Below are 20,427 nucleotides of genomic sequence, written 5' to 3' on the forward strand. Positions count from 1 at the left end.
TTTTTACGTGAATCGATTTACTAGTCGAGTTTTTGACGTTGAACGATAAATTTTGAATTGGTTAAGGTTTCGCATGTTCATAGGTGTACGAAAGTGCACGATTCCTTGGTGTCCGTACTTTTCATAAAATTACCTATGTTCAGCCACACTAATAAATCATAGCATAGTTAATAAATTCACCATAAAATTAAAAAAAAAAATTGTCTAAGGAATTACGCAGTTCAGTACTTATCGGGTATTTGTAAACTAATTGCTTCCTATTTCTAATACTAATATGTTTCGAAAAATCGCAAAGAAACAACACAGTTAATGGATGTCAGTTCGATTTGGGAGCAAAATGGCTGCAATTGTCAAAAAATTTGTCAGCCGAACAAACCTCTAGTGATTGGATCATGTTGAAAATGTTATTAGATATGTTGTGAAAATTACTGTGAAAAGTACATAATCAAATGTTATTCCATAACAAGTAGAGTACAATCTTCGTGAAGTCTAGTTGAGGGGTCGACTGCTAATACGCTATCAAAAATATCGAGAGAGGTGTCAAACGACGCCTATTGACGAAGACGGAAAATAAAAATGTTAGCTCGTTCAAAAGATATTACTGAAAAACCGAAAAATGACCCGAGGGTCCCTCCGAAACCGGGGATGGAATCCATAGTAGTTATGCGCAGACCACCTTTCTGCATTGGCGGCCTTCGGCCGCGCTTATAAAAAATTACTCTGGGTGGGTCCAACACTGGTTTGGAGACCAAAACTATATCCGCGCAAAATACTTATGATCACAATTTTGGTTTGTTTGTACAACAAAATTACAACATGATCATCGCCAACTTCAACTGCAAATATCTCCGAACAGAGATACAATTTTATCTTTTCCGACTTCGGATTATTCTTAAAAATAATATTAAATATGATGAAAAGATGAATACAAAGTGATTAATAATATAAATTATTAGCAGACCAGGCAGACGTTGTTCTGCCCTAAATTTGGCCTATCTCATACATTTTAATAAGCTTTTTCCGTCTAACTCTGCCCTAACCCTCTACACTTTTTCGTAATCTTTTTATTCACTCCTCCCTCCGTATTTTTCGCTTCATCACCATCTTCGTCTCATTCTATCTCTTTCTCAGTCTCCTTCTCTCTTTTTTCTTCTCTCAAGTTTTTCTCCTTCTTCTTCATCTCTTATTGCCAGTCCCATAGGGTGGTATTTATTTTGTTCAACTCCCACTCCGAGTCGCAGTCTCAGTCCCAGTCCTAGTCCTAATCCCAGTCCCAATCCGTCTCTGGTATACTTCTCGGAAAAAAGCATCGTAAATATTAATATAGGCAAATTTATATACGAAATTTCAGGCAAATCGAATAAATATAAATAAATAAATGTAAGGCGCGATAACCTCCGAAGAGATCTAAGGCCGAGCTTCTCTTCCAACTTGCGTCGTGCTCCTCTTGATTTTTCCCTACAAATTGGCCGGACGGAACCTACATGTTTTATGCCGACTCCGAACGGCATCTGCAAGGCAGATGAGTTTTCACTGAAAGCTTTTCATGGCAGAAATACACCCGGAGCGCTTGCCAAACACTGCCGAGGGGCGAGCCCGCTTAGAAACATTTTCTTCTAATTGAAAAACATTATTTGTAAAATTTTGATGTTGCTTTGCCCGGGGTATGAACCCCGGGCATACGGTGTGGTAGGCGGAGCACGCTACCATCACACCACGGTGGCAAATCGAATAGGACGTATGTAAATAGGTATGTGGGTATTATTAATTCTTGCCTTTATTTCGGCTTCGCATGCATATTTATCAGTTTTGCCAGGTTGATGCGACTAAATCGAATATCACAATGAACTTTAGAGCTCTCAGCAACAGCTTTCATTTGATATCCATAATACACACACATTCTAGGGGTACCCGGGTCCACGTTTTATGCTATATCTCGAGACCCTAGCCTCCCAGTTGTATGAAAATTGTCCTGTACTATAGCACTCATCAACAGTTTTAATTTGATATCCATATTGTAAAATACACATTATAGGGGTACCCGGGTCCACGTTTTGGGCTATATCTCGAGACCCTAGCCTCCCAGTTGTATGAAAATTATCCTGTACTATAGCACTCATAAACAGCTTTCATTTCATATCCATATTGTATAAACACATTCTAGGGGTACCCGGGTCCACGTTTTGATCTCAAGACCCTATGCTCGTAGCGAAAAAAAGGTAGACGTTGGCCGATTCTCAGACCTACCCAATATGCTCACAAAATTTGATGAGAATCGGTTCAGCCGTTTTGGAGGAATTAAGCCTCTAACACCATGACAGAAGAATTTTATATACCTACTGAATTTTTTCTAAAAAAAATCATAACTCAAGAATGGCTAAACCGATTTGGGATATCAAAATCAACTAACCATCATCTCTCCTTCCTGTATCTTTCCTAAAAATTGCATGGCAATCTTTCTATCTGTTCTCGAGTTATGGAGTGACAATCAAAATGCACACTTCTTTTTATATATATAGATGAATGATTATTCAAGAATAATCAAATTAAGGGTACACTTTTCTCCCGACGATACATTAATTTTCGAATAAAAAAGAATTTGTAATTTGACCGTCTTTAATCATCTGGGGGTATGATATTTGAATATTTTTTGATAAAAATTTTCAAATAATGCTGGCTGGGTGTAAACCCTATATACATATATGTATGTATGTATAAGTACACATATTAAGTACATATTTGTCCACATTTGTCTTTCGTTTTACCACATTTGTCTTTCGTTTTAAATGTACACAAAGTTATATATATGTTCATATTGTATGGATGTATGTATGTGTATATGTATATGGATGTGTTCTTATCATATCTAGAACAAGTTACGTTTCCAATTGGTGTCGTGACCTATTTTTCATTTAAAACTGTATGTATGCATAAGTACTATATGTAAATATAGATATTTAAGATACATGTCCTAAGTAAGTGTAATAAGGCAAGCGGTTTAAAATGATATCACAACTTTCTCTTTTGCACTGAATTGTTTTCTTTTTTTTTTTTTAATTTCGTTTTTTGTATATTTTGTAGAATACAAAGTATGGGTCGATTTATTAACCGATATCGCGCCATCGATTTTTCGACAGGATTTTGGGATCAGGAAAAAAAGTTCCACTATGCATACCCAAAAAAATAATTTTCGGGCGTGCGTGTGATTGTAAAATTTTTATGTATACCCTGTCCGACCCTGGCCTGAAAATTTTTTTAGTAGGTCATGAAAAAAACCTTAAAAATCAAAGTCGAAAAAAAGTAAAAAAAAAATTGAAATTTCGCAGGCTCGAAAATTATTTTTTTGGGTATGCGTAGTGAAACTTTTTTCCTGAGCCCAAATCCTATCGAAAAATCGATGGCGCGATATCGGTTAACTTTCGTCCATACAAATCGACCCACCCTAATGTATCGATATGTATTTATATAGGTATTACCAATAGTTTTTCGAAAAATCATGTCTCGATCTTTTGGTTTATGTATTTTGCTTTTGACTATTTTTGAGCACGCAAGAAAACAAAACAAAAATAAAAATGTGCTTAGTAACACGCTATCGAAATTTTAGATATGCACATACAAGATGTTGGAATTGCTTACGACTTAGGTATATTTTTGTACTCAGCATATTGAATTGAACACCATAAAATAGTCACAAACTTGACTGACATCTGAAGGTATATAAAAAATTGTCATAATAAAAAAATCAATCGATTGAGGCATTTCAAAGTATTCCAAACCAACCAAAGGTCGAGATATCAAAAAATTGTCATAAATAGTTGGTTTATGTGTTTTTCGAACATTAATAAAACTTCATAATCCTGGAAAATTTCTGGAAATTTTTTTATCCTGTTCATGATGCCGACTGCAACTATCGAGTGAGGTTTAATGATCAGCTGTATGAGCTTTACGCAGAATAAAAGCTCAACGGTTTCCCTGGTCAAGTTATGCGAATGGACGAAGACACTCCGGCCAAGAAAGTATTTCAGCCGCAGTTTGGAAGCACAGGAAAGAGGAGACCCCCTTTGATTTGGGAGGAACAGGTGAAAGAAGACCTTGGTGTTCTCAATTGGCGTCAGTTATCGCGAGACAGGGATAGCTGGCGTGACTTGTTACGAAATGGCCAAAACCACATAGGCGGTTAAGCGCTAATGATGATGAATAACAGTTTCCATGTTGACTTCGGAAGGCATAACGCAGAATAATTCATCTTAGATATATATTCTTGTAGGTATCTGATGTTATAATAATAACTAGCAGACCAGGGGAAAATTTTTGTTCAGTGCAACAATGAAGCAAGGCGAATTCAGTACCAGCTGTTTTTATCCCAACAGCTGGTTGCTTCTTCTTGATTATTTTCCATACAAAGCCTTTAAAAATACTTTGAGCAACCAGTTTTGTAGTAAAACAAAATATAAGAATGGCATAACGAAAACTGTTAAATGATTTCGATAGAGTTTTTGAAATACTTCAAAATTCGATAAGTTTTGGAAAACCTTAGTAAAAATTTAAAAAAAATGCCGAATTCGAATATTTTTGAGGAAATACGAAATTCCACAAGTATTTAAAAATATTCATGAAAATTTAAAAATGTTTGTGTTAGAACTTTGAGAAACATTTTTAGCAGCCTGTTTTGTGGTAAAATTGACTTTTGTTCAACAAAGTGCAAGGTTGTGTTAACTTTTCTTCCATACAAAGTGTATGTATAGCTTTTTTATGTGGGAAAAAATCTGCACTCTTCAATAATCGTACAAAAACCAACGCAAATTTGAGAAACTTAAGGTTTAAGTTTTAACCTTTGCTACTTGTTAATTATTACTAAAAAACAAATATTTTAAATTTTCATGCAGATTTACAAACACTTATCGAATTTTCAAGTTTGCGAAAACGTTTTCAAAAGTGATATATAAACAAAGTTTTCGTTATACAATTCTTTGAAGTTTTTTCTAAAGCTAAGTGGAAAATAATTTATAAAGAAGACAACTCATAAACTTTTGGTAATAATGTTTGCTATTTTCGTGTCCAAAAACGTCTAGGAAACCTATAAGAACTGAGTCGCACTTAGTAAAATTTCCACAACAAAAGTTCTATAATAAAGTAACGCCGACATAATGCTAGAAAAATAAATGTGTAAATATATTAAAGTTAATTAAGTTACAGTCTAGCTTCTGGATTCCGGGCGACGCTGTGCAAACGCGGAAACACTTGTCAGACTAAAACAACACATTTATGTAAATAAAAGCAAATTAAGAAGTTTACTATTTTTTATTTTTTTCTAGTTTTTCACTTCTAGCCCAAGTATTTTTATTTTTTTTTGTGACAAAAATATTTTCAATCACGTATATAAATAAATAACGCATACATGCTACTGAAATAAGACTGTGAAACCGGCTGTAATAGCTAAAGTTAAGATAACAGATGGCATAGACTCTTACATACACAAATGGGATGTGACGGTAGTGAATATATAAGAATGGGATTGTTTTTACCGAAGTCGAAAGCCGAAATCGGAACAGAGTGCAAGAGCAATAGTAGAGTAAGTGCGGGTAATGTGGTATACCTATTATATTTTCCTTTGTAAAATCATTAATTTGCATGCAATTTCAATGAAAATTGGTTAATATGATACTACAAGGGTTACAAACAAAAGAAGCAAGAAGCAATAGTCTTACAGTTGAAAAGTTAAGAGATATTTTAAAATATATCTTAAAAGTCATAAATCAGGTCTTGGAAAAATTGGCGGGTAATATGGTATACCGTGTCGGTTAATGTGGTATAGTATACCACAATACCCACACATCGTACCCTTAGATAATAAGAAAGTAGTTTTACATTGAAAAGCAACAATTTATTTCAAAAACTGAAAAACTAAAAACGAAATATTTTTAAACCTTAAAAATCGTCTTAGTTTTTAGATAAATTCAATTAATTAAGCCTGTCAGATAACTACAAGGTACGCAAATAAAAATTTTAGTTCATTTCAAAAATTTAAAATTAAATAAGCTGGACTGTTTCAGAAAAGTATCATAGTCTTATTTACATGAAACACAAAGAAAAATAGCACTACGGTTGGGAATACACTTTTCATGGGCCCAAATTTGCTCGCACTGTTGGCAAGATATCCATGGCCAAATAACTTTTCGGCAATAGTTGCATGAGGTTTCTTCTGTTCGTGGAATGTTTGGAAACTCTTCACTACCACTTGAATCTGCAAACGATATAGCAGGAATGCTTTTTATTGTATTTTTTAGTAGGTTGATTAACTGAGGCCTTCCGCTTTTTGTTAATCGTAGCAATGCTTTGTTGCAAATTATTTTTATAAGGTATGTGAAGCCACTACTGATATTCCGGTTTCGTCCACGTTCCAAATACGAGTTGGTCGGAAATTATCTTTTATGCATTCTTTTTCAAGTAGCTAGAAAAATGTTGCCACATTTTTCGGAGAAAACCCGCGCACACGGCCGGCGCTTGTACCAGTTGGCTCTCGAAAGCTTAAAGCCTTTTAACCAATCCTTACCAGCACACTCTTTCATGACAGTCAATTTATTGTGAATATTGTTCTTTATCGCAATTTGATAGCCCAAAGACCTGACATCTGCACGTGTTAGTCCCCAACACTTCGCTTCCATCTCTAACAAATATTTCACCAAGTCTACCTCAATTGCTGCAGTTGAAATTGGAGCCCGCCCCAGTTTATTTCCAATAATTCATCGATGGGCTTCTCACTTCTTGACATGCGCTGCAAAGTAGTATGAGGGAGATTGAAGATTTTGAAGCCAAAAGAATTCCCATTTCTCCTTTCTTTACTGTTTGTATAGCTTTTTTCATATCCTCTGCTCTCCGTTTTCATATTTAACCTTTTTTCGGCATGTTTTTGATCGGAAGGGTTATTTGGTATACTATACCACAATAGCCGACATCGAGTTGTATCATATAATTTTTAAATAAATAATTAAACACAAATATATGCAAAATATTGCATTAACAGTTCACTAATTCAATACTCACACATTACTTACCGATTAACGAATGTAGTTTAAAATTTTTAAAGTTTTTGTAAAAAATCGTTTTATCTGATCAAGAAAAAAGTGAACCGCACAACCACGCACATTCATTATAACTGACTCACAACAATGCCTACAAAGCACGAGTACAACCATGCTTTGCTTTTATTCTGAGGGCGCCGAGCTATTTGGATAGGTCCCGTTACGTTCACATTTATAGTTTCCGAGAAAAGCTGGTGTACCACATTACCCGCCTATACCACAATACCCGCAGTTACTCTACATATTCAATGAGATAATTTTTAAAGAGGTTTGGCTAATGGTGATGGTGATTGATAGTGGCTGATTTTTTAAATAAATAAAGCAGGTTAAGATCTTGGATATATGTATATATATATAAAAAAGGCGGACTTCTAACATAATCTTTTCGATGTGAAATAAAAGCAGTCGAAGCTCCTTTCTACAGCAAACGAATGTATCGATCTCCAATAATAGCAATCGGAGGTCCGTTAGTTGTCTAGTACATAATTACATAAAACTTTAGATATATTACGGTAAGCACGTGCTAGATCGTATTACTCGTGTTGGTATTTAGAGGTATATGCACATTGGGTCGCATTCATCTCGTCTGTATTCACCAGGGATGCACCTTAACGTTAAGCTAATCGTTTATCAAAAAATGTCCACCGTTTCCGTTGAAACACTTCGAAATATAATCGATAAAGAAATTATCAAGATAAATTGTATCTAATTTTTAACCGAAACGAAAAGCTTTCGTTAACGTTAATGTCAAAATACTCTGAGAAATGTTCGTACTGTCAAAATTCATGAGAAAAGTTGCAATCAGCTTGGCTAATGCTTTCACCTTTAATGACTCCGCCATCAATCAGCTTTGCCAGCATAGTTTGAAATTAATAATCAACATAAACGATCTGATTTTGTTTTCATATGGCAGAAAACGAAACAAAATCATTTCGTTAATTTGACGTTTTTAACGTTAATAAACGAAACGAAATGACTTTGTTTCGTTTATTAACGTTAATTATCGTAACGAAATGATATCGGTTCGTTGGTTAAGCATGCCTCGTATTCACATGCACTTAATGTTCACACTTTGCTCATCGCCCTTTTTTATACTCAGCTGAGCAGAGCTCACAGAGTATATTAATTTTGTTCGCATAACGGTACCCCGTGACGGCATAAACTAACCGAGATAGATATAGACTTCTATATATCAAAATTATCTGGGCGAAAAACGAAATTCATTTAGCCATGTCCTTCTGTCCGTCCTTCCGTAAACACGATAACTTGAGTCAAGTTTGAGGTACCTTAATGAAATTTGGTATGTAGGTTTCTGGGCACTCATCTCAGATCGCTATTTAAAATGAACGAAATCGGACTATAACTACGCCCACTTTTTCGATATTGAAAATTTCGAAAAACCGAAAAATTGTGATAATTCATTACCAAAGATGGATAAAGCGATGAAACTTGGTAGGTGGGTTGACCTTATGACTCAGAATAGAAAATTAGTAAAATTCTGGACAATGGGCGTGGCACCGCCCACTTTTAAAAGAAGGTAATTTAAAAGTTTTGCAAGCTGTAATTTAGCAGTCGTTGAAGATATCGGGATGAACTTTGGCAGGAACGTTACTCCTATAACTATATGTGTGCTAAATAAAAAGTTGCAAAATCGGATGACGAACACGACCACTTTAGAAAAAATATTTGAAGTCAAATTTTAACAAAAAATTTAATATCTTTACAGTATATAAGTAAATTATGTCCAAATTCAACTCCAGTAATGATATGGTGCAACAAAATACAAAAATAAAAGAAAAATTCAAAATTAGCGTGGCTCCGCCATTTTTCATTTGATTCGTCTAGAATACTTTTAATGCCATAAGTCGAACAAAAAAATTACCAATCCCTGTGAAATTTGGCAAGGGCATTTCTGGGCGAAATCGTTTGAAGCCCCGCCCAGTTTTTATACACAGTCGACCGTCTGCCCTTCCGCTCGGCCGTTAACACGATAACTTGAGCAACAATCGATATATCTTTACTAAACTTAGTTCACGTACTTATCTGAACTCACTTTATCTTGGAAATAAAAATAGGTGAACTCCGACTATGACCACGCCCACTTTTTGGATATCGAAAATTTCGAAAAATGAAAAAATGCCATAATTCTATACCAAATACGAAAAAGGGTTGAAACATGAAATGGGCGTGACATCTACCATATTAAGTAGAAGAAAATGAAAAAGTTCTGCAGGGCGAAATCAAAAGCTCTTGGTATCGTGGCAGGAATACTGTTCGTGGCATTACATATACAAATAAATTAGCGGTACCCGACAGATGATGTTCTGGGTCACCCTGGTCCACATTTTGGTCGATATCTCGAAAACGCCTTCTTATATACAACTTAGGGCTACTCGCTTTTAAAATACTCATTAACATCTTTCATTTGATACCCATGTCATACAAACGCATTCCAGGGTTACCCTAGGTTCGTTTTCCTACTTGCTGATTTTCCTTTATTTTGTCTCCAAAGTTCTCAGTTGAGTATGTAATGTTCGATTACACCCGAACTTAGCCTTCCTTACTCGTTTTTTATTGCTTTTGTTTATTTTATTTTAGGCGCATTTACTACATTTTTATTAGCGTCTATTTTCTACTTTTTGTCTAATTCTTTCTAGCTTTCATATCCATTTCAAGTCCGTCCTTGCTCGCATCTTCGCTCGCTTTGCAATGTAAATGTAATATAAAGCTGTGAGCATTGAAATTGCAGCAATAATTATTAACACAATTTATAACTTATTTTCTTCTTTTATTAACTCGCTAATTTTAGAAAAATAAACATTAAAGAATTGTACAAAGAATATCATGCAAAGAATTATAAAAACGTTTTCGAAAAAAATCCAAAATTACATAAGTAATCAGGAATCTTCGGGAAAAGTGAATTATTTAAGTTACCTGCAAGGTGAGATCAAAAATATATTAAACAAACAACAAACTAACAGTGAACTTGACAGTGCTCTCTTTTCTGTAGGAGTTCTTGCGTCAAATGAAAAACTATTTAACCCTTTGATTTCAAAAAGCTTTTGAATTTTACATGAAATTCTTTCGTTTTAAAAATTATGTTCAAATATGTATATGTATGTTGTTGTTTGAAGCGTGTTATCGATGTTGATAGTCCTTTGACGGATATAGATCCCGTACGTTCCGGCAACAGAGCACCATCAAGGCACTAACCCGACCATCTCGGGAACGATTAATATTACACAATAAACCTTCTAGGCCATCCCGCTCTCCCCACCCCCTAGTTCCATGAGGAACTTGGGATCGCCAGAGCCTCGCCTGCTAAATATGTGTATGATACACTCATATTTGTAATAGGATTCCACTCGCGTAGATGAGGTTGACAATTGAGTTGTGGAAGCTTTGAAGGTATAAAGCTTTGTATTGCGCTTATCGACTCCTTGAATCCCATGTTGTTCAAATATATAACGCCGAAATACGAAAATCATATATGTATGTATTAGGGCGGGTCAAATTGTATGGGGGAAAAAGGGAAAAAAACTTCAGGTGCTCATCCAGTTTTTGAATCTATGGGTCATACTGAATAATATTGTCCATGGGACCATAGGTCTCATATGTATTTCGAGCCTCCTTAATTTTTTTAGAAAATTTTATATCCCAATCCGAATCCGAATTTGACATTTATTTTCATGTAATTTATTTGTGAGAGCCGCTATTCGGATTGGGATATACAATGTTCTAACAAAATTAGGGAGGCTCGAAATTCATTTCAGACCTATGGTCCCATGGACAATATTATTCAGTATGACCCATAGATTCAGAAACTTGATGTGCCTTTTCAACAATAAATTTGACCCACTCTAGTATGTATATATTCAAGTCTAATGATCCTTATTGGTATGTACATATGTACCAAGTGAAAAATTGAGTATTTGCGTTAAAAAAAAACAATACGCGTATTCGAAATTAAGAGCTCGCCAACGCTAACGCGTTGTGCTGTTTCCAAAGTTTGCTAGTATATAGCAGCCATTCCGTGATTTAAGGCTCCTAATTCTGACGAAAGGCGACGTTAAGCTACTCTTCCCACATTTGCGAAAAACTTTTCAACAATTTTTGGTGTTATATCGTCCTACTGACTTGTAAGATCGCGGGTTCGAATCGACCTCAAGGCCTAACAATAACTTGTCAGTTCTAAAAACTTGATTGTTTCTCAACCCAGAGAAGTGCTTTTTAAAGGCGTGTTTGTTCCCCAGAGCGGTAGCTGCACTTAGCCAACCGAAAGTGTCTGTCAAGATGACCGCCTCTATACGTAAATAAAGAGCCACTGTATAGAGCTGTACAGGCGTAGACTGAGTAAGTAAAGTACTTAGGTCATCTTGTACTATCTTGTATATATGCATGTACATATGTAGATAGTGGACTCCGAAACCACTCCGCCGATTTTGTTCAAACTTTTACTCGATACAAATAGACGAACTTCATTTCAAGTACATCGTCTTGCCTCATTCAGTACATGACCCACCTTTATCGTCTCTTTATCTCAACTTATTAGTGAATTTTATTCATTCGGGGACTATTCAAGTGAATGCAGTTATAGAGCAGAAATATACCTCGAAGAACTTTCTCCGAATACTCCAATACTCATCTGATGTTGATTTCTATGCAGTGTGACCTCTGTTCTGCTAGCAAAGACTTTACGTTAGCATACGTTATCTGGTTTTAAAGCTAAATATATATATATTATTAAAAAACTTGTTCCTACAAACACAAAATATTCCAGTTCACTTCTACCTTGTTTCATTTACCTTGGTTATATGATATCACTGTACTTGTACTTTTGGTAATATTCTCGAATTTTCGAGATTTTCAAAAGCGTTTAAAAAATTGATTTGCCTACTTCTCGTTATAAAATTCAGTAACGTTTTTTTTTTTTCAAACTAACGAAAATATGATTAAATATATTGGTTTGATGAGCTTGAGGCCGTATAGTAAATAAAACACGTTTATTTTCCTTTTTCAAAAATATTTAATTGGTCGATATTTCGACTTCAACCTGAAGTCATCATCAGGAACGCAATGATGTGCTTGGTCGACCAATATATTTAATCATATCAAATAAGGCCAACAAAATATAGAAATGTCAAAACTGAGAGCACCAAAAGAACTAACGAAAATATATTAAAAAAAAAATTTAACTGATATTTTTTCAAAAATCAATGCGAAAGAATACAACAATTTTTTGGGATTAAAAAAGAAACATCTATGTCAGGAATTGCTCGGTGAATTCTGTACTCAAAGAACAATACCCAAAACTAGCAGAGGAGGAACGCACTCGTCACTCTAGCTCAACTTCGTTCTGGATAATGTAACAGGTTAAACTCTTGCCTATCCAGAATCAACCCCGACATACGAAACATATGTATGTCCTGCTTGTAATGTGCCCCCACATGACACCAACCATCTCTTTAACTGTATTGTGAAACCAACGCTTCTAACACCCCTCTCATTATGGTCAAATCTGTATACAGCTTACATCTCACATTGGATATCGAGTTGAGGTGAAGTTGAAAATAAAAATGTTCTCCAATGTGGCACAACCAAAACCAAAATTGCCAATGATGAAAAACACGCTCCGACATCCAACTATTGCGAAGTGTTAATGGCAATATCACGGCTAAAAAATCACAAGGTGCCAAGTAATGACGGGATACCCGCCGAGCTGTTCAAACATGGAGGCGAAAAGTTGGTATAAGATAAAGAAGCAAAAAAAGTGGGTCTTGCACAAAATGTGGACAAGGATATAAATTCCAGACTGTGAAGGATTTCGTCTATTTGGGAAGCAGCATTAAAAGCAAAAACAATGTCGGCCTAGAAATCCAACGGAGACTAGCTCTTGCCAACAAGTGCTTCTTTAAGCAATTGAAAAGTAAAATTCTCGCTCTACAAGTCACTCATCATACCTGTCCTGATGTATGGCTCGAAATCATTGAAGGTGTCGAGAGAAGATCAGATGGCTATTGGAGAATTCGAGAGAAAAGTTCTCAGGAAGATTTATAGTCATATCCGTGATGTCGACGGCGAGTACCGAAGGAGGTATAATGATTAGCTATATGAGCTTTTCGCAGATATGACGAAGTGCAGCGAATAAAAATAGAAAGCTTCGCGGATGAACGAATACGCTCCGGCAGTTAGTAAACAGAGGAAAAAGAAGACCTTCACTGAGTTGGGAGAGACAGTTGGAGGAACTTTGATCTCGCGGGGTGCTCCCAATTTGCGACAGTTATCGCAAAACAGGGTTAGCTGACCTCACTGACTTAACGTACTTCATTTTTATATAGAACTTCAATAAGTGCTGTATGTTGAATTTTGGCAGACTGTACAGATCGCGTCCGGACACATATTTTGCTTACATTTTACTCCTTTTCTCATCCCGTACGAAAAAAGTACAAAAACTGTGAGTAAAATGTGAACAAACATGTCTTAAGATATTTAATTTATTTATTTATTTACGATCTTGAAGATCTATATAATTTAATAAGGTACAAAGTATTTTTAATGTTTACATATTTGTTTCAATTCATTGAATTTCTTTGACTTCAACTATATAATAATCTATAAAATATTTACTAAATAAATTTAACTACTTTACAGGTAGCGCTTTACAGTAGCTGTATAATAACTTTCTGAATTTTTTGGTATTATTACAGTTTTTAATATCAATTGGCAGATCATTATATTCTCTAATTCCTTCGTAGTATATACTTTTTTTATCGAATTCAGATCTCACTACCGGCAAGTAAAAGTTGTTATTGTGTCTTGTTTGATAGCTATGGACCTCTCTGTTTAGTCTGACACGTTCACTTAGGTAATTCGGCAAGTTTCCCAACTTTATGTTGTGTATAAACTTCAATGTGTAGTAAGTGATGTTCTGTTTTACACAATATGAACAATGAATTCGCGTCATTTCATCTAATCGTCACTTGTAAACAATCAGCCTTTCATACGTATGCTATGAAAACTTCAACCAAAAAATATTAGGTAGTAATACTATTTACTAGTAGGAGGTACGACAGGAGCAAAATACTTCGATTGGAATAAAGTCTGAACACTGCGTCAGCAATGAAAGATGTTGTCAAAAGCGTGACGTCACGCCGAGAAAATGTATTTCCCATCCAACTATGATTTTTGTGCTTTCTCATTTTTTAATGAGGGATCTGTTCATTGGTTCATGCACTTCTACTGTCGGGAAAAAGCGTTTTTGATTTGAGAAGGGAGCTAGTTATCAAGTTGAGCTCTATTGTGACTCAAGCCCAAATGTTTATTAGGAACTGATGGCTGTAACTTCTCAGTCACAATTGTTTGCAACATCGGCAATGGCGGACTACAAGAGCTTCCCAAGGCAGTCGGTTCTATGTACCGGAGCGACTTGGGATTTTTCCCGACCAAGGACTGTCATTTCAGTGTAACCCCATTTAATTTGTTGCGTCCCTCCCACCCCCAGCACATAGATTGTGATTTAATTTTGAAACAATAAATAAAAGTTACTTAATTTTAAGTAACCGATAAGAAATACGTAACATTTACATAGGTCCAAAAATGATGTTTGTACTTAGTTCTAGCATAAAAATACAATAGAACAAAAAAAGTTTCCACTTTGTAGGGAAAATCAAGAGGAGCACGACGCAAATTGGAAGAGAAGCTCGGCCTTAGATCTCTTCGGAGGTTATCGCGCCTTACATTTTTTTTTTTTTATTTAATAGTTTTCATTTTGTTTTTTGTTTTATTTTTTTGGTAGTTTTTTTTTCTATTTGTTGTTGTAAAGTGGCACAAGGCTATTTTTAATGTTGTCATACCTAACAGCCAATTTAAAGGCCAACTTACTAAATTGTGGCAAAACGTAAACGAAGAACTTATAATCCAAGCAAAAATGGGTGCTTGTTGAATATTTGTTGTTTTTAGAACAATCTTAAATATTATTAGCCTTAAGTGAAACTCTGACTTTGGGCTCATAAACATCATATATGTATATTTCTTCTAATTGCTGTTTTTATGTACGGGTCCCTTTTTCGCTCTTATTTGGAATCCAAATCTATAAATAAAGTTTTGGTTGTAAAGATGGAGATTCGGGCTATTAGCGAGCTTTGGGCAATTTTGGTCGTAGTGCTTTTGTTTAGCTATATTTTATTAAAATAATCTGTTAAAAATAAAGGATTTTGAATACTTGGGAATATTTGCACGGCATTGCCGGCATTTGCTACCATAGGCCAGATGGCAGCGCAAGCTTTACGTTTAAATTGATTAATAGAACAGCTGGTTTCTTCCCCCCAGCGGGTTAGGGCGTCAGAATATACCCGCGGTAGGTATGCCTGTAGTAAGAGGCGACTAAAATACCAGATTCAAGGGGCTGTGTAGCGCAACCTTTCAGGTTGCCAGCGCAATATATAGCTTGTCCAAACCCAATTGTCAACCTCACCTATCCTCCTCATGGAACTTGGGGGTGGGGAGGGAGGGATGGCCTGAAGGTTTAATGTGGCCACATAAATCGTTCCCGAGATGGTCGGGCTAGCACTGGTGATGTGTAACCGGAGCGTAATCTGTATCCGACAAAGGACCATCACATCGATAACACTCCCCAAAGCCTTCGGGGAGCAACCGTATCACTACAACAACAACAACAGCTGATTTCTGTATATATTTGATAAGAGGATTTTATATTGGTTGCGCAAGATGCGCACGGTTCCGGCTCGTTGTTACAAATTTGATTTTCGGGATAAATTTAATCACAAAAAAATAATTTTTCTTTGAACGGACAATTGGCTATGGAAGCCAGTAAAGTTTTTTTGTTAGTTCATTGTGCCCACATATAGGGCACTTAGAGAGATTTGAATTAAGTTTATCAAATAAATCAATTGTTGTTGTTTTTATTAATATCCAATAAATCAAACTAAAAACACCATAATGGTCAACATTTTAGACACATTCAGTCTATGTGAAGACTCGTATTATATTCTATATGCAATTCACAAGTAACTTAGTTTTCTTTGATTTAAAAAAATTTATAAATCGGTGATAGGTGGTTAAAGCAGAAATGGAAAAAAATTATGTATACAGAAGTATTCCTAGGTAAACTGAAGGGGACAAGGTGCATTTTTAATGCCACTTAAACTATGTATGTACTTACATTTGGTGTGAACTTGTGTAACTTCTTCAATTTCTCGTTGCAAGCGCTCCAATTCCGCCGTACTAGTACCGTTAGTTGTGTCAGCTTTGCGATTACTATCCCGATTCTTACTTGTTGTCTGACCACTACCACTTGCACCATTAACGCTGCTCATTTCTTGTTGTTGATTTGATTGTTGCTCGTACTTGAACTTATTTTGCAATTGTTGTTGCTGTTGTTGTTGCGAATTCATAGCAATCAGCTGACTGTTACTATTACTGCTGCTACTACCACTAACAATTAATGTTGGTATCCCACTATTTCCACCTCCACTTACAACGCCATTTGGCAGTAGTTCCGTATGAGCACCAAGTAGCATTGCCTTTTTATTATTCGCCTCATCATCGCTATCGCTACTATCAGGCACTTCAATGGTCTCTGCCACAGGTAATGTATTCATTTTACCTGTTAGTTGCATATAATAATTGTTTTTATTATTATTTTGATTATTATTATTATTGTTGTTAGTGGTTGCTGTCATTGTCTTTTTATTTGTAGATGTACTACTACTACTGCTAATCTGTTGATATTGGTGTTGCTGGTATTGTTGATGTTGCTGGTGTTGTTGTTGTTGTTGGTGGTGTTGAGGCATTTGTTGTGGTTGCACATAACGTTTACTGTTATTATTATTGTTGTTGTGGTTGATATATTGATATTGATTACGTTGTTGTTGTTTATAATTTGTTGGCATTGTGGTGAGTGGTGCTCCCACTCCTGGTCTACTATTACTATAAGACTTACTTTGTCCATGTAATGCGGTCGCTGTCATTGGTATAGCCATATTAACTTTATGTTTCTTATATCGTCCACCATTCATATACAATTCAGCTGATGGTTGACGTGTACGTTTGCTACATCCACTGTTGCTAGTGGAAGAATGACCATAACCGCCACTACCTTGGTAATATGTATCAGCGTTAGTTTCTTCATAGAAACCGCTTTCATGTTCAGCTTGCCGTCTATTGGACATTTTTTTGTTATTGGCGCTTGCGGTCAAATTTAATGCTTTGGTACTGCTACCGCCATAACCATAGCCGCCGTGGCCGCTGTTATTATTGTTATAGTATCGACTCATTGCGATAGTAGGAAATTCCGATTAGAAACCGTTGTTGTAATGTAAACCTTTTGTATGTAAAAGCTTAGCAATTTGTTTATAAAGTTTGTTTCTTTTACAAAATTTCTTTGAATTTTTGGTTTAATAAATCGTTTTTATATGGTTTATTAATAGTTCTTTCAATTGTGACAGTTCTCCATGTGCTTAACAATCGATGACTACAACACACTAATGGATTCGTGAATGCTCCTTTTAATTTTCGATTATTCAATTTGTAATCGGTTATGTTAAAAGAAATTTAGAAAACATTTTTTGGTCAATATTTTCTTAGAAGAAAAGTTGCTAAAAAGCCAATGGCTCATGAGCTTCTAATAAATGATGGCGGAATACACGGTGGGGAAAGGGATGATAGTACACTCGGAGGCAAGCGTTTCATAAAAGTTGCGGTCAACTTGTTGTACACTTCTCGTTTGCTATCGGTACTACTAAAGCAACCACTGACGGTATTATTTGTTTGTTTGTTGATGTAAATAATATTGTGCCCATTTTCTCAAAACTGTGGTGAGTTATCTGAAATAATAAACAAAGAATGAGTAAATAAGAGTGATAAAAAATAAATGAATTAATTACTTAAATGTTTTGAAGTATATATGTATACATATGTACATACATATGTGAGCTTAGGCCATTGTGAGTTCCTATTATTAATTCACAATGGGTTAGGCAGACTTTTTAACAATAGACCTTGAAAAATAGCCTCGTCCCTGCAGAAAATCAACCTGAGAATGTTGCCAGGTACCAATTTCTTCTGCTTTCAGTATGGAGAGGACATTCCTGAAAACCATCCAGATAAAAGTTTAGCAGAAGGTTCTGATGTGGCAAGCTATTTGTGAATTCGGGGGTAAATCCACGCCGCTCTTTACGAACAATAAACCCAGAAAATTTCGTGAGAATATCTCCAAATATATCTTCCGCCATTCCTACGTCGTCATAATGGTCCAACTTTATTTTAGTCGGGCTTGACTCCAGTACATCACGGCTGTGTCGCCCAAAAGTGTTTCGAACAATGTATGTATATTATGCTAGCAAAACTTTAATCCACAAATAGAACCTCAATTGCGGCCATTCGAGCGATATTGGGATATGATGAAAGCAAAACTTTTAAAAATACTGAAAACAATAAAAACCATTACAGAAGTAAAAAGATAGAGGCGAACAGCATCTCTAAAAGCGGACAAAAATTGATGTCGGGTATCTCCAGAAAAGCTCGGTCATACGGGCAGCAACGAATAAATTGAAGAAATTTCTTTACTGTCGTTTATATAAACATGTATTTCCATACTAATAAAAACAAAAGTACAAAGTAACTATAAGCATTTTATGGGCATTTTTGTATTGAAACAGAACATTTTGTGCCAGTCCTTGTATTCCTATTTGCAGATATGGTTTTTATGTATAACTCTTTCTATGCCGGCACATTGATTTGATTTGATAGTCAATAGAAAAGAAACAGGTTCGAGTTGTATTGGTAGATTTAAGACAGGATGAGGAGCATGTAAATTTGGTTGTACCAAGGAATAACTTTTGCTGTTATATGGCTAATCGTTTTTAAATAAAATAACTTTTGGACATCCTCGCACAACTTGTGCATTTGGTTTTTGAGCCTGCAGTGACTTGATAGGACATGTATTAATATTCACAGGTTGCTTATGGAAATTTGTAGTTGTTTTTATAGCCTTGTGGCGCATTTCCAAGGCCCTCGGGGAGTGCCCTTATCGCTACAACAACAACAACTTGCCGATTGAATCCAGAATTGATTTATCGTATATGCCTCTTATTGCCTTTATTGTGTGAGTTCCAAATGCTATGAATGGCTCAGATCCTTTGATCCTTACATTACTTGTCCTCTACGCCTTAAAATCCCAGGAGGTGCTAGCCGATTCAATTTCTCCACATTGTTGAGGACCGCGAAGATTTTGTTTGCCGATTAAATTGCCTGACAATGGCTAAGTATCACGATCATCTCCTTTGAGTGGTAACTTTACAGATTTATCCAATCCGCATAGACTAATGACAAATGCCGAAACTCCGCCAGAGATATGCTTCTTGGCGGTACTATTGCCCTCGTATTGAATTGAATCGTTCGAAGTGGCATTTTTTAAAGTAAGTGTAGTTACCCTTCTTTAAGGCCGGGTTTTTCAATACGAGTTAAAACTCCAGTTAAAATTGACTAGAGTTTAACCCTGCGAGTTCGGTCGCTTGAGCTGAGATTAGCAGCAAAATGTTATGTTATCGAACACAGTTGCAAGGTTAAACTCTAGTCAACTTTAACTAGAGTTTGAACTCGCACCGAAAAACCAGGCATAAGGGCAACATTTTGTTTTACAAAATTCCATAAGGGCATTCAAGTTTACTATCACTCACTGAAGTGAATGAATGTTCTTATAAAAAAAAATAAAATGAATGTTCTTATCACAGGAAAATAACAGTAACAACAGCCAAAGGATATCACATTTGCACTTGACAAATGACTATCCATATCAGTAACTCTTCAGGGACTAAGAATATACCCGCGGGCGCCTTGCCAGTCGTAACAGGCGAATACAATCCACAGTACCAAGGTTCGAGGGACAGGCGGGATATTACCGAAAGATGCTTTCTTTTCATCGAACTAAACACCTTCAATACTGCTCTTTAGTTTCGGAAAAACTAATGGACCAGCATTTTGATTAGTAAGGATTTTGATCACTTGCACATATTCTCGAAACATCTACATACCTTCTATTGTGCTCGACTTGGATAAACATTTAAGGTAACATATGTTTCTAATGTTTCGTAATTTCTGGGAGACCACGCAAAAAAGATACGATTACATAAATAAATTTGATAAAAAAAAACATTAAATGCATGCCAATTGGAAAGTAGTTGTCATTTATTTCAAAAAATCACTTCTGTACTTGGATGGCCAATGATCACATTCCCCACTCCAAGCAAATTCTTCCCATACACATACATACAATTTCTTCAACTCCACCCACAGAGGTATTAATTGTACGCCAGGTGCTTTATAC

The 20,427-nt window shown here is 35.7% G+C and overlaps 1 protein-coding gene across 4 annotated transcripts in view; it reads right to left on the reverse strand.

The window, feature by feature from the left end:
- Window positions 1-20,427, reverse strand: part of JIL-1 (JIL-1 kinase) — a 169,415-nt gene that overhangs the window by 147,968 nt on the left and 1,020 nt on the right. For all 4 annotated transcript variants that reach the window (XM_067786376.1, XM_067786375.1, XM_067786374.1 and 1 more), the window contains one exon: window positions 16,264-17,926. In XM_067786376.1, coding sequence (XP_067642477.1) covers window positions 16,264-17,377 — 1,114 coding nt within the window. In that variant the 5' untranslated portion in view covers window positions 17,378-17,926. The remainder of the gene's footprint in view (window positions 1-16,263; window positions 17,927-20,427) is intronic.

The sequence above is a fragment of the Eurosta solidaginis genome, chromosome 5 (genome assembly GCF_040869045.1).
Source record: "Eurosta solidaginis isolate ZX-2024a chromosome 5, ASM4086904v1, whole genome shotgun sequence".
Classification (NCBI taxonomy): domain Eukaryota; kingdom Metazoa; phylum Arthropoda; class Insecta; order Diptera; family Tephritidae; genus Eurosta; species Eurosta solidaginis.